The sequence below is a fragment of the Oryx dammah genome, unplaced genomic scaffold (assembly GCF_014754425.2).
Source record: "Oryx dammah isolate SB20612 unplaced genomic scaffold, SCBI_Odam_1.1 HiC_scaffold_15, whole genome shotgun sequence".
NCBI lineage: Eukaryota > Metazoa > Chordata > Mammalia > Artiodactyla > Bovidae > Oryx > Oryx dammah.
Window position 1 is genome coordinate 46,318,512 of NW_024070199.1, and position 13,908 is coordinate 46,332,419.

At 54.3% G+C, this 13,908-nt stretch overlaps 1 protein-coding gene across 1 annotated transcript in view; it reads right to left on the reverse strand.

Annotated features, from left to right (window-relative positions):
* Positions 1-13,908, reverse strand: part of SHANK2 (SH3 and multiple ankyrin repeat domains 2) — a 527,407-nt gene that overhangs the window by 350,518 nt on the left and 162,981 nt on the right. Inside the window, exon 10 of the mRNA XM_040255275.1 lies at positions 3,438-3,504. Coding sequence (XP_040111209.1) covers positions 3,438-3,504 — 67 coding nt within the window. The remainder of the gene's footprint in view (positions 1-3,437; positions 3,505-13,908) is intronic.

A 13,908-nucleotide genomic window follows, 5' to 3' on the forward strand; every position in this document is an offset into this window, starting at 1 on the left:
TGTGTGTGTGCGCGTGTGTGTGTGTCTGTGTGTGTGTGCGCGTGCACTTAGACACTCAGTTGTGTCCAGCTCTTTTGCGACGTCATGAACTGTAGCCCAGCAGGCTCCTCTGCCCGTGGAATTTCCTAGGCAAGAATACTGGCATGGGTTGCCAGGTCCTTCTCCAAGGGATCCCGACCCAGGGGTTGAACCCACGTCTCCTGCGTTGGCGGGGGCGGGGGAGGTCCTTACTGCTGAGCCACCTGGAAGCCCCTGCAGTGTCTGTGCCCCAGTCCTAATCCTACTGGTTCTGACAACCCCTCTGCAGCCCCCAGGCCCAGCCTCAAGCCGTCTCCCAAGTGTCCTCCTCCTCCGCCCACCCCCGCCCTATCAGCCCATCTGGGGAGCAGAGTTCAGCGGGCAGATGCTCAGCTCTGGTGAGCACAGAGCCCTGAACCGGGACCAGGAGAGCCGAGAGCTTCCTGCAGGGCCATCCTGCTGTCAGCAGTCTGGACCCAGAACCCTCTTCCCCCCTCCTTCCCTCCACCCACTCGTCCAGCCCTGGTTCCAACAGCCGCCTGTGTGAAGACGCCGAGCTCCCCGGCCCAGCCTGCACTGCTGCCTGAAGCTCTGGAGTGCAGTCCCGTTTTTCTGGGTGCACAGGGACACGGGGAGTCTGGTCGTGAAGGGCCCAGAGCCCCCCAGGGTCAGATGGGCCTGGTTTCAAAGCCTGGCTCGGCTCATCACTCTGGGACGTGGTTCTGGGGGAGTCCTGCCTGGGAGATGCCCCGGGACCCTGCCCATGCCCCCTGGCGCTCAGCGGGACCCCACAGGCACTGCACCACCCAGAGGAGGGTCCTGCCTGCACAGAGCAAGCCTGAACCAACAGGAACTTGAGGCGGTGGGTAAACACCCAGGTCGCCTCACCCTAGGGTGAGACAAGACAACGGACACCCCGGGGTCCCGACAATACCGGGCCGCAGCACCTGCTCACTAAGACCCTGGGTTGCCTCCTGTCCGCCTGGACTGACTCTGTGCTCCCGCCGCTGCTGTCTGGCACCCCCTCCATGGCCAACCACCCCTCACATCCTTGACCCAAGGTCTGCTTCTGGGCAACCCCGACCCAAATACCATGTGTCCTACATCAAATCTGCCCTCGGTCACACAGAGACGGTGACACGGCCCTGGAGGTGCTGGGCATGCAGGCTCGGCAAGGGTCGGATGTCTGCTGGGGTTATCCATCCACCCAGAGGCAGGGGCTGCAGACCCCCGCAGAGGACTTAACGAGACCCACTCGGGGCACAGGACAGGGCCAGACCCTCCCCGCCACACACCCAGTATCCGGCCCCGCCGGTAACAAGGGCAGATGGAAAGCTGGGGTGGCCACGGGGCACAGAGCAAATAACGAGTGCAAAGCTAGAGGTTCAGTTCACAGGATGCGGAATTGAGACCTCAGGATGGATTTACCGCGAGGCCGAGAATGAACGCCCCGAGTGGCGTCTGTGCCTGTGAAGCACCTGCAGCCTCTCCACGAGGCCTTTGACAGAACCCACTTACGTGGCACAGTTTGCTGGTTCACAGTCAGAGATGCTGAGTCAGACGACTCAGAGGGAAGAAGGAGTCGTTTTCCGCGACCCCCTCCCTTGGAGATGCTGAAGGGACCCAGCACGGGAGCACAGGTGTCCTGTACTAACACTTCCCTTTAAGTCGCACTGGGGAAAGGCCCCGGCGCAGGTAACAGAGAGCATGGGCTGATCGTAAACGCCACCCCACATTCTCCCTGAGCCCCGGGTGTCTACACAGGTGCAGCAGGAAGGCCTCTAACCTCACTCCCCGCAGCCGGAGCCATGGACGTCACAGGCGCCGGCCGTGACCATCCCATCTCTTGACAGGGCAAGCCCTCACAGTTTATAGAAATCATTGATTGGAGTGGGTAAGTGGTAATTAAGATGTGTTCACCCAACAAACAGGTATTCTTCTTATAAAAAGAAAATATGTTTGTAGAGAGGCGTTTATATCCCAGATAAGGAACGGGAGAGACAAGCCAGAAACCTCCTCTATCTGGGTCTTAAAATCGGCACTTGTTGAGTTCGTGCCTGGGACGAGGAGGGGAGTCAATCTGTAGGGCCGGGCTGGGGGTCGGCAGGCAGAGTCTCTAGTTTCTGCTGTCTCCCTCCTGACAGCCAGCCGGGGTAAGGAAGCCCCTTCACGCCTCCCTTGGCTCAGGGGAGATCAGGATGGTAGCCCCAAGTTTGCCACCATTGCAGGAACTCAGAGATCCTGGATCCCCGGGACCACTAACCACCCCAGGGTCCTGAGCGGGGCCTGCACACCTCCTCCTGGCAGTCTGCCCTGCTCGACAAGAGTTCCAATTCCCTTCACGGCAACTGGTATTTTTGTACCGCTGTCTCATGTCAGGGGGTGGTGGGAGGAGAACAGTTGGGAGGGCTCAGTTCATCCTCTAGAGTGCTTTGCAGACATGAACTCATCCATCTGCATAATGTGCTTAGGAAGGCGCTGACGCGGCCCTGCAGGAGGCCCAGATCACAGAGCTATTAGGAGGTCCAGCCCCGGCTTGCGGGAGGACCCGCATCAACATTGGGTGCAGGAGGCCCCGATGGAGGAGGCTGGGCACAGGGGACCGGATGAGGCAAGCGAGACATCCGGCTCCGCATCCTTGTGCGATTCTTCACCCGCTAGACATTCGCCACGGGAAAGACCAGACAGCCAGGTGCGCGGGATCGCTCACCCCCCCAGCGCCCAATACGGGGGTAGCGATCCATGCAACAAGACACAGAGGCCACCCAGCAACTTCTCCAGGCGCCCTGGAGTCTCGCTGCCCACCCCCTGGATGGGATGGCGCCATCTGGAAATCTCACCGCTGCTGGTCCAGTGGGCCTGCTCCCTGCTGCACGTCCGGTGTAAGCCCGGGGCCGGAGGGAACAGGCCAGAGGGCTCTTCCAAGATGCAAGACTGCGCCCAGCCACCGGCAGGGCGACGGGACAGAGGAGGAGCCGCAGGGACAGTCCTCCTGGTTGGCACGAGGGGTACTGAAAAGGGGAGCAGTCATCAGCAGACAGAGCCAGGGACGAAGAAGTGGGAGGGGGAGGGGACGCCCCTGGCTCTCCCTGCCTCGTTTCATCGCCATCTCCGACTTTAAATGGAATTGCGCATGTTACAGAATCCCCCTGCAAACCCATCTCAATCGGTCGCAAGGTGATCTGGTTCTCCGGTTGGACGGCAAGGCCCTGCAGCCATCGCCGGTGCCCTCGCCTGACATCTAAGGGGTTCCGAGCCCCGACCCCACCACGTGTCAAGAAGATGCAGCGACCAAGGTGGAGGAGATGCTCGGACTCTGTTCCTGTTAAGTTTTCGTAAAAGCAGACTCCGAACCAACCCGGCGAGGTGACCAACCGGAGCCCCCGCGTGGTCCACTGGCAGCCAGCCAGCCTACTCACCAACATCGGTCTCCTTGTGGTTCTTGATGTACTCGGCCAGCTCGAAGTTGCCGGCGATGATCGCCACCTGCCAGGAGAGGAAATCGCGTTAGAGCGCCAAGTGCAGGACACGCAGCACATCCTGATGGCGGAAGAGCAAAGTCCAATCAGAGCCTCTTTTGAAAAAGTAAGGGATACTCCCCCTTCCGGGTTTCCTGAGATACAGTCAACACACAGCACTAAGCTGAAGGTGTGCAGCCTGATGACTTGACTTGGATGTTATTTTGTGAAACGATGGCCACGGTGAGTTTAGTTAACGTCCATCACCTCATACGGCTACACACACAGCTTCTTCCCTACGACTTCCCTGGGGGCCCAGTGGCTGAGACTCTGCGCTTCCAGTGCAGGGGGATGGGGTTCGATCCCTGGTCGGGGAACTAGATCCCATGTGCTGCAACTAGAAAGAATCCTGCGTGTCTCAAGGAAGATCAAAGAACCCGCATGCTGCCACTCAGACCCAGCGCAGCCAAGTAAGTGATCTTTCTTCAAATGCGAACAATTTATCCTGAAGATTTTCTTTAAAAAAAAAAAGAACAAACGTTTTTCCCCTTGTGATGAGAGCTTGAAGGATATACTCTTACCAACTTTCAAGTGAACCATGCGGCTGAACACGACATCCTCTGGGCTAGTTTGCCTGGTAACTGGAAGTCCGAATCTGGACCAGCTTCACCCATTTGCCCAGCCCCCACCCCAGGAACCACACAGAACCTGATCTCTTTTTCTGAGATTGTTTAGACACCACAGCAAAGTGTGAGCGTGCAGCGTGCAGCGTTTGTCTGATTCCAAGCAGCCTGGGCCCTCAAGGCCTGCACGGTGCACCAGGCACAGTGTGGACCAGTCAGAGCTATTCAAACAGCAGCCACCACACCCAGCAGCCTGACCAGAGGCACCTCCTCCCGCTTGGCCCTCTTCTCCGGGGCCCTGGCCATTCTTCCACCACGAGGCCGTCATTCCTTGAGAATCTACCTGAGACAGTCCTCTGCCCAGGAGGCCACGGAGGGGGCAGGTCAAGGGACTGAGCCTGGAAACCCCCCGATGGCGAGCTGCATTCCCACCAGTCCTGACTGGTACCAACATGCTCCCTGGAGGTGGGGGGGCGGCCATCCATTCCTCTGATTGGTCCCCATAGCTAGAGGGACAGGGAATCTCAAAAACCACTCACAGCTCTTCACTGAGTTTCAATGAAGCAGAAAAAACTCCACCTATGCACAGCATAAACCAGCACCTACAGGCAAGGGTCCAGCTCAAGCCATACAGACACAGTGACTAAAGCGAAGAAGCCACGTGGTCCGTGATGCACTGAGGCAGCCAGGCAGGCAAAGACAAAGGCCCTGGGGCCCTCGGGGAGACCTGATACAGAGCTCACATGGGCAGGGCTCTCCGCGCCCCAGTGGGGTGCCCTGGGCCTGGGGGGTGCAGCCATCTCCACTCTCAAATGAGCCAGGTGTTCAGACGCCAGCCTGCAGACACACACGTCAACCGTCAGTCTACTGGCAGCCATAATGTGGGTGGGCCTTCCCTGATCCTTTGGAGGCCTTCAGAGCAAAAGCTGAGATTTGCTGGAGGAGAAATTCTGCCTCGAGGCTGCACCACCAGCTCCTGCCTGAGTTCCCAGCCTGCTCTTCCGATTGCAGACTTGCCAGCCCCCACAGTCTTGGGAGCCAAATTCCTGCAAGAGGTTTCTTAAACATACGTGTCTCTATCCTGCTGGCTCTGCTTCCCTGGAGAAACCTGCTTTACACGGCTCCCTGTGGGGGCCGGGGGGCTGTGGTGCCACAGACCCCAGACCTCTGTCTTTGGAAGTGACACTGACTTCGACTCTTGGGCATCACCTAATGCTTGGTGTCCTGCAAGGATGCCACTGACTGGAACAGCCTGGAGACAAATTCAGCCTCCTCCCTGGTCTGCTAACGTCAGGGGAGCCACGGCAGCCCCTGTCTGCACCAGGCAGGGGTCCTAGGGGTGGACAGCAAAGGCCATTTCAGCGACAGGCCCTGTGAGGCCTCCCTGGGGGCTCAGATGGTAAAGAATCTGCCTGAAATGTGGGAGACCAGAGTTCGACCCCTGGCTCAGGAAGATCCCCTGGAGAAGGGAATGGCAACCCACTCCAGTATTCTTGCCTGGAGAATCCCACAGAGGAGTCTGGTGGGCTGCAATCCATGGGGTCACAAAGAGTTGGACACGACTGAGCAACTCTTTCTCTCTCTCTCTCTCTTACACACACACACACACAGGTTCTGCAGACACAGAAGCAGGTTTAGAAGCACCTGGTGAACGGAACTTCACCAGCCTCCTGAGAGTGACCGTCCATCTGGGATTCAGGCTTCAGACGGTGGATCCTTGAAACAGAGCAGGGGGACTTCCCTGCTGGTCCAGTGGTTAAGACTTCACCTTCTAATGTAGGGGATGCGGGTTTGACCCCTGGTTGGGCAGCTAAGATCCCCCATGCCTCTCAGCCAAAAAAATCCAAAATGTAAAATGGAAACAAAATTGTAACAAATTCAATAAAGACTTTAAAAATGGTCCACATCAAAAAAAAAAAAAAAAAAAAAGGAAAGAAAGAAAGAAACACAACAGGGACAGAGGATAGGAACCTAAGCAGGAGGTCCACAGAGGCCCTGAGAAGCCAGTGGCCTAGTCTGCCATTTATGATATGAACCTAAAAGGAAGGGTCTACAGGGTAACCCAATGTCATTTAGGGGACAACTGGTCAGAGTCATTCCTTGTTGGAATTTCCTGGTGGTCCAGTGGGTAGGACTCGCTTTCCTTGCAGAGGCCTGGGTTCAATCCCTGGTCAGGAAACTAGGATCCCGCAAGCTGCACAGCGCAGTTAAAAAAAAAAAAAAGCATTATTCCTTGTCTTCCAGCCAAACTCTCAAAGGTAAAACTCCCTCCCACCCATCAGGATGGCTACTATCAAGAGACAGAAAATAACAAGTGTTGGCAAGGATGTGGAGAAATTGGAAGGTTCGTGTATTGAGGGTGGGGATGTAAAATGGTACAGCTGCTGTGGAAAACAGTGTTGAATTTCCTCAAAAAAAAGTTCCTACAGAGACATGACCCAGAGGCTCTGCTTCTGGGGATTTGTCCCCAGGGAATCTGAAGGCAGCAATAATGGTTAATTCTTCAGTCAACTTGACTGGGCCACAGACGGCCTAGACATTTGGCCAAAAGTTACCCTGGGCGTTTCCGGATGAGATTAACATCTGAATCAGTAGACTGAGTAAAGCAGATTGCCCTCCCAGCGTGGGTGGGCCTCGTCTAATCAGCTGATGATGTGCCTAGAACAGAAAAGTCGAGTAAGAGGAGACTGCTGCCCACCTGTGAGCTGGGACATCTGTCTTTTCCAGCCTTCAGTCTCAGAGCAACATCAGCTTTTCTTGGGTTCTGAGCCTGCTGGCTTTTGGATTGGAACTTATACCATTGGCAATGCTGGACCTTCAGTTCACTACAACCTCATATCTTGGCCTCCTTGGCCCCATAACAAATCTGTGTGTGTGTGATGTTTGTACTCTGAGTGGCGTGCTACTGTAACCCCACTGCAGTTGGAACCAGGCTGAAGGAGAAGCTGCTTTTATTCTCATCACTGGCGAAACCGTCATCTCCTGGGCTCTGCAGCCAGGATGTGGAGGAAACCCACGCCCCCACCCTGAATGAAGCCTCCTCCTCTCGCCACAACCAAATGTGCCTCCTGACACAGAAAGCTATTTATAGGCGCTCTGAGAGCGTGGCATGTCCTCACCAAAACTGGAAAACAGCCCTGTGCAACAGTGATGGAGACTGTGGTCTCGGGCTGCCCCCTTCTTTGGTCTTCCTTCCAGATGACCACGTCCCCTGCTCTGGACTCCTATGGCAAATCAGGAGGTGGCTGACACCCAGAGACCCAGGAGCCTGGGAAGGTGTCAGAATTCTGAGCATCCTGCAAGCATGTGGGGAGGGAAGTGGGTCCCAGACTTAGCGGGTCAGAGGTCACAAACTCCACTGGACCAACTCCAAGGGGGTATCCATCATCTCTAGGCTGAAGCCCGGAGCCCGACAGGCAGTGGGCAATTGTGCAGATTCCAGACCACAGCCCCGAGGCCTCGGCAAATCCCAGGGGGCCAGGAGCCTTTGCAAACTGATGTGTTACCCAGGGGCTCAGGGACACCACACCAACCTTGATGGGCTGCCTGAAGGGAGCGCCTGGTGGGCAGTGGAGGTGAGCGGCATCAGTACCACCAGAAGGTCTGTCTCCAGGGGCTTCCGGCTGGGCCCCAAGCCAGAGGAAGCAGCCGGGGCACTGCCAAGGCTGCCACACGGGCAGCACCATGCTGGTGACTCAACAGCCTCTCCAGGCTAAAGGGGGACCCTGAGTACTCCTGGGAGACCTGCCCAGGCGAGGCCTCGCCTTTGCAGGACCCCCAAGGCTGGGGATGAAACGGCCTCCTCGTCCGCTCGCCCAGGAATGAAGGGTGCGCCCTGGGCGGTGGTCAGCCTTCAAGTGGGCAGCGTGGTGCTGTAGTCATGGCCACAGCCTCCCCGTGGTGGACCCCTCCAGAATGGAGCCCTCGGACAAGGCACACCGCCTCCTCTGTAACTGGGGATCATTGAAAGCCTAGCCCTTCTGTGACGCCTGGAGGATTAAAATCGTTCATACTGATAAATGGCATACAACAGAGCCTGACATTCCACAAAGAAAACCCAGGCCTGGCGGGGCTTCTGAAGTCTCCCAAACACATAAGCAGGAACTAACACCCATCTCACCCAAATCCCTCCAGGGAATAAAGAGGGAGAACTCTCCAACCCCAAGGATGAGGCCAACACGACCCCAGTCCCAGGGCTCCACAGGGGTGGGAGTCCTCTCCCCACAGAGGTTGGCATCCTGACCAAACAACAGCAAATCAATGCAGTGAATGAGTGAAAGTCACTCAGTCGTGTCCGACTCTTTGCAACCCCGTGGACTATACAGTCCATGGAATTCTCCAAGCCAGGATACTGGAGTGGGTAGCCTTTCCCTTGTCCAGGAGACCTTCCCAACTCAGGGACTGAACCCAGGTCTCTGCACTGCAGGTGGACTCTTTACCAGCTGAGCCACCAGGGAAGCCCAAGAATACTGGAGTGGGGAGCCTCTCCCTTCTCCAGGGGATCTTCCCGACCCAGGAGTTAAACTGGGGTCTCCTGCATTGCAGGTGGATTCTTTGCCCACTGAGCCACCGGCGAAGCCCATAAATCAATGCAGGGATCTGTCCAAAGAAGAGGCCCATGCCACTGTGCAGGCTTCTCCCGGGAATAAAGGAGCCATCCCTGGAATCCACTGCACTAAAAGAAAAGAGGGGCATCTACAGGGTCACCTTTTGAAAAAGCATTTATTTCTGTTTTTTAAATTATTTATTCAATTAATAAATTAATTAATTAATCCAGCTGTGCTGGATCTTGGCAGGATCTAGTTCCCTGACCCAGGACTGAACCCAGGCCCCCTGCGCTGGGAGCACGGAATCTTAGCCACTGGACCATCAGGGAAGTGCTTCTACAGGACCATCTTGACGGCTGCAGCAGCTGTTCTCAATTTATCAAAAAAGCATTTGATGAAACTTAATGAAAAAACTTAACAGACTAGGAATAAAAGGGAATTCAACCTGCCATCGCATCAGTGAAGGATCTCCCTGGCCAAGAAGCCTCCGGGAAGCAAGGTGGTGCAGGACTCCAAGGACCCCCAATGTGGGCTTCCTGTGCCTTAAGTGGGGGTCCAGGTGGGCCGGCAGGTGTGATGGCCTCACCACGTGCCTTGGCCTCGACCTTGGCTCACGTGTTTGCTTCCACCAGCCCACCCAGCCTCAGTAGAGCCAACCAGCTCCCTTCCACAGGGGCCTCAGGACAGTGTTCTGTGTGGGCAAAATCTAAAGCCGTGAAGCCTCCAGAGGGCAGGCTCTGGAACGTCAGTCTGCAGCATGGCTTCCAGAATGTTCTACTGGTCAAAGCATAAAACCAGAGTCTAGGCGTGAGGGGAAAGACACTCCTCCTCCCTGTGGTGGGAGGGGCTGCACGGCACTGTAGGTGTGTTCCACAATCTCCTAAAATTCCACTCTGCACTGTCGTCTTGAGAGTCCCTTGAACATTAAGGAGATCAAACCTGTCAATCCTAAAGGAAATCAACCCTGAATATTCACTGGAAGGACTGATGTTGAAACTGAAGCTCCAACACTTTGGCCACCTGATGCAAAGAGCCAGCTCATTGGAAAAGACCCTGACACTGGGAAAGACTGAAGGCAGGAGAAGAAGGGGGCGACAGAGGATGAGCTGGTTTGATGGCATCACCGACTCAACGGACATGAGTTTGAGCAAAGTCCGGAAGATGGTGGAGGACAGTGGAGCCCAGTGTGCAGCAGTCTATGTGGTCACAAAGAGTCAGACGTGATTTAGTGACTGAACCACAACAACTTCTGCCCAGTGCCCACAGCATGGGTACATTCCCCGGTCCCACGGGGTGGTCTGGCTTGTCCTTTTGCACCAGAGACCAGGTGGAAGTCCCCAAGGTCACACAGCCGTTCAGGATCTGCTTCGGGGCTCCAGAGGCTATACTCGCAGGTGCTGCCCACAGAGCTGGCAGGTTAAAGCTGTTTGGAACCAGGGCCCTGGCATCTGTGAGTTATCACCCAGGGAGGCTGAGGACCAGCAGCAGAACGGCCCCCCTCACAAGGGAGCTGCTGTGCCCCAAGGTGGGTGCTGAGAATTCACATTTATGGGGAAAAACCCATCTTCAACATTCAGAAGTCTGTAGCTTAACAGTCAACAGGGGAGGTGGGACAACGATCCAACTGGTCTACCTTGATTTCAGCTTCTCAGCTGCCAGCTGCGGCAACACCAAAGTAGGGAGAAGCCTGCCAGGCTCCATCTGGGGAGGGACTGTGACTGCGACCCCAACTCCTCTGATGCAGAAGAGACCCTCGATGCAGGATTATCCAGTCTTCAGCTGTATAAAATATTCATGATCGTCCAAGGAAAAACAGACTTGAAAGGCATCTGAAGAGAGGTGTCAAAGTCTACAATGCACACAGATTCTTTCCTGGGGACCCAGCACATCGTCCCAGATGGATCTGCCAATATAATGCAAATTTTTTCTTTGAAGCAGCAGTGGCTTTGGAGGGCGCCGTCTGCTCCCAGGAATCTCGATAAAAAAGCAAACAGTTCTTCAATGTTTGAAAGAAGAAAAAACAAAAACACCTGCAAGAGAGCAGCTCCCATTGGGACCAGCAGGAAGGAAAGATGTGAACTCACTGGGTGTGTGTGCTTTTTCCTATTTGGGCCCTCGGTCCCCGACTGGTGGGCATCTGAGATCTGGGGGGTTACAGATGTTCCTAGATTGGCCTCTACCACGCTGTAATAAAGATGTCCACAGTGACCAAGCCAATATAACAGCAATGAAATCGGCTCACGTTGATTCAACACACACACTCGCCTGAGCATCTGAATGCAGGATCTTATTTAATCTTCACGTCTGGGAAGGAGGGCTGCTGTGTCTTCTATTTCCCAGCTGAAGGGACAGATTCTAAGAGCTCCAGGAAGTCAGACATGTACCCGTCATGAAGACAGACCTCATCGTCTGACCCCAAAGACCTGGGAGTGTAGCCCAGTGGCCTGTACAGAGCCTCACATGGCTTTTATCCCAGAAAATTCTCCTGCACCAGGGCTTAGCCAACTCCCTGGAAACACCCTCTCGCTTGAAAAGAGGTCCAGCAGAGATGAATAATGAGATTTGATTCAGAAGCAGAAATTCAGCACCATTTCCCACAGATCGGCAACCAAAGAAAGGATCGACAGTTGAGGCCACCAGACACCAGTGAGTGAATCAGCTGGGCCATCAGAGCGAAGCCCCACAGACGGGGCAGTGAGAGCAACAGGCGTTCATGTCTCCAGGTCTGGAGGCTGGAACCCCAGACCCAGGTGGGGCAGGGCCGGTCCCTCCTGAGGCCTCCCTCCTGGGCGTCTCCTACCATGTCCTCACAGGGTCCCTCTAGGTGTGTCTGCGTCCTGACCTCCTCTTATAAGGACACAAGTCTCATAGGAGTCCCAGGTTGCGGTAGTGGTAAAGAAGCAGCCTGCCACTGCAGATGTGAGAGACATGCGTTGAATCCCTAGGTCTAGAAGACCCCTAGGAGGAGAAAATGGCACCCCACTCCGGTATTCTTGCCTGGAAAATCCCATGGACAGAGGAGCCTGGCAGGCTATATCATCCATGGGGTTGTAAAGAGTTGGACGGAACTGAAGCAACTTAACACCGCAAACACTCATGAGATTAGTGAGCACACTGGTGACCTCATTTTACCTGAATCACCCCTTTAAAGGCCCAGCTCCAAATACAGCCATATTATGAGGTCCTGGGGGTTAGGACGCCCACACAGGTATTTGGGGAAGGGGACACAGCTCAGCCCATAAGACCTTGCTTAATTAGCACACACAGGGAGAGTCTCTGCCTTCCACCCGGACACGTACGTTCCCCTGGCAAATGCCTGGACTGGATGTGTCAGCGGCCCACACGGCTGGAGAATGCCCTCTACATGGCTTATGTTTAGGACACAGATGGTGGGGCTGCGGTGACTGCCAGGGATGAAGTGCCGGAGCAGAAACTGCGTCCTCTTACCTTTACACAGAGCCATTGTCTCCCCCACCCCCAAAATTACCGTAAGAAAATTCTCAAACACATCTAAGAAGCTGAAGGAAGCCAGCAAAGAGAATCTGTACGCCATGTAACACAGCTAGGTTACACGATGGTTTCCGTGTTGCTTGGTGTGGCGAGTGTACCCACAAGTGTGTGCACACATGTTTTTCTGGCTAACTCACTGCGATGCTTCTCCTTCCAAACGATCCCAGCACCTTCACAAAGGACCTCCTCCTACACGCACGGTCACGATCAGAAAATCGGCGTTCATTTCAGATCATCCTCTTGTGACCACTCCATACCCAGAGTTCTCCAAGGGCCTCTTTCCCCACAGTTTTCCAATTGTTTTCATTTAGGTCGGCATGCATACAGCAAAATGCTCAGAAGGTACGTATACAATTTGATGAATGCATGGGGGTTCTCAGGTGGTGCTAGTGGTAAAGAATCCGCCTGCCAGTGCAGGAGACAAGAGATATGGGTTCAGTCTCGGGTCGGGAAGATCCCCTGGAGGAGGAAATGACAACCCACTCCAGTACTCTTGCCTGGGAAATCCCATGGACAGAGGAGCCCAGCGGGCTACAGTCCATGGGGTCGCAAAGAGTCGCACGTGACTGAGTGATTGAGCGTGCGCGCGCAAACACACACACGCACACACACACACACACACACACACACACAATCACCACTCCCGTCAAGGAATAAAGCATTCTAGATGGACCTGGAGATTAGCACATTAAGTGAGGTAAGGCAGAGAAAAACAAGTATCACATGGTATCACTTATACATGCAATCTAAAAATGATACAAATGAATTTATTAATAAAACAGAAAACAGACTCACAGACAAAGAGAACAAACTATGGCTACCGAAGAGGAAAAGGGGGGGAGGGATAAATTAGGAGTCTGGGATTAACACACACACATGACTGTGGGTAAAATAGATAAACAATAAGGGTCTACTGGGCAGCACAGGGGACTCTACTCAACACTCTGTAATAGCCGATAGGAAAGGAATTTGGAAAAGAATGGACGGAAGCATTTGTATATGAGTCACTTTGCAGTTTACCTGGAACTAACACGACATTGTAAGTCAACTAGATTCCAATATAAAATAAAAATTAGATTCAAAAAGAAATAGAGCATTCCCTTCACCCCTTTCTGGTCAATTTCCTCCCTCTCCGTCACCAACTGGGAAAACAGGTGACCTCACATCGCTCACGTCTGTGTGACGGATGCCACACGCGTGAACGCACGCGCCACCTACTGTGTGTTTTCTGTTCTGTGCTTAGCATACCGCGCACGAGCATCGCTCAACTTGCTGGGTACCACAGCTTTAGTTCTCTTGGTTCACAACCTCCCGAGGAGGGTGATGGCTGGGGACGAGGGTGGTACAGCTCTGGCTTCACAAGAAACTGCCTCCCCTCCAAAGTCAGGGTGCCGTTCTGTGCCCTTATCAGCATCATACAAGAGCTCTGCTTACCCCACGTTTTCACCAACACTTGACCTGCCTCTTGAGAAACCTGTATGCAGGTCAGGAAGCAACAGTTAGAACTGGACATGGAACAACAGACTGGTTCCAAATAGGAAAAGGAGTATGTCAAGGCTGTATATTGTCACCCTGCTTATTTAACTTATATGTAGAGTACATCATGAGAAATGCTGGGCTGGAGGAAGCACAAGCTGGAATCAAGATTGCCGGGAGAAATATCAATAACCTCAGATATGCAGATGACACCACCCTTATGGCAGAAAGTGAAGAGGAACTAAAGAGCCTCTTGATGAAAGTGAAAGAAGAGAG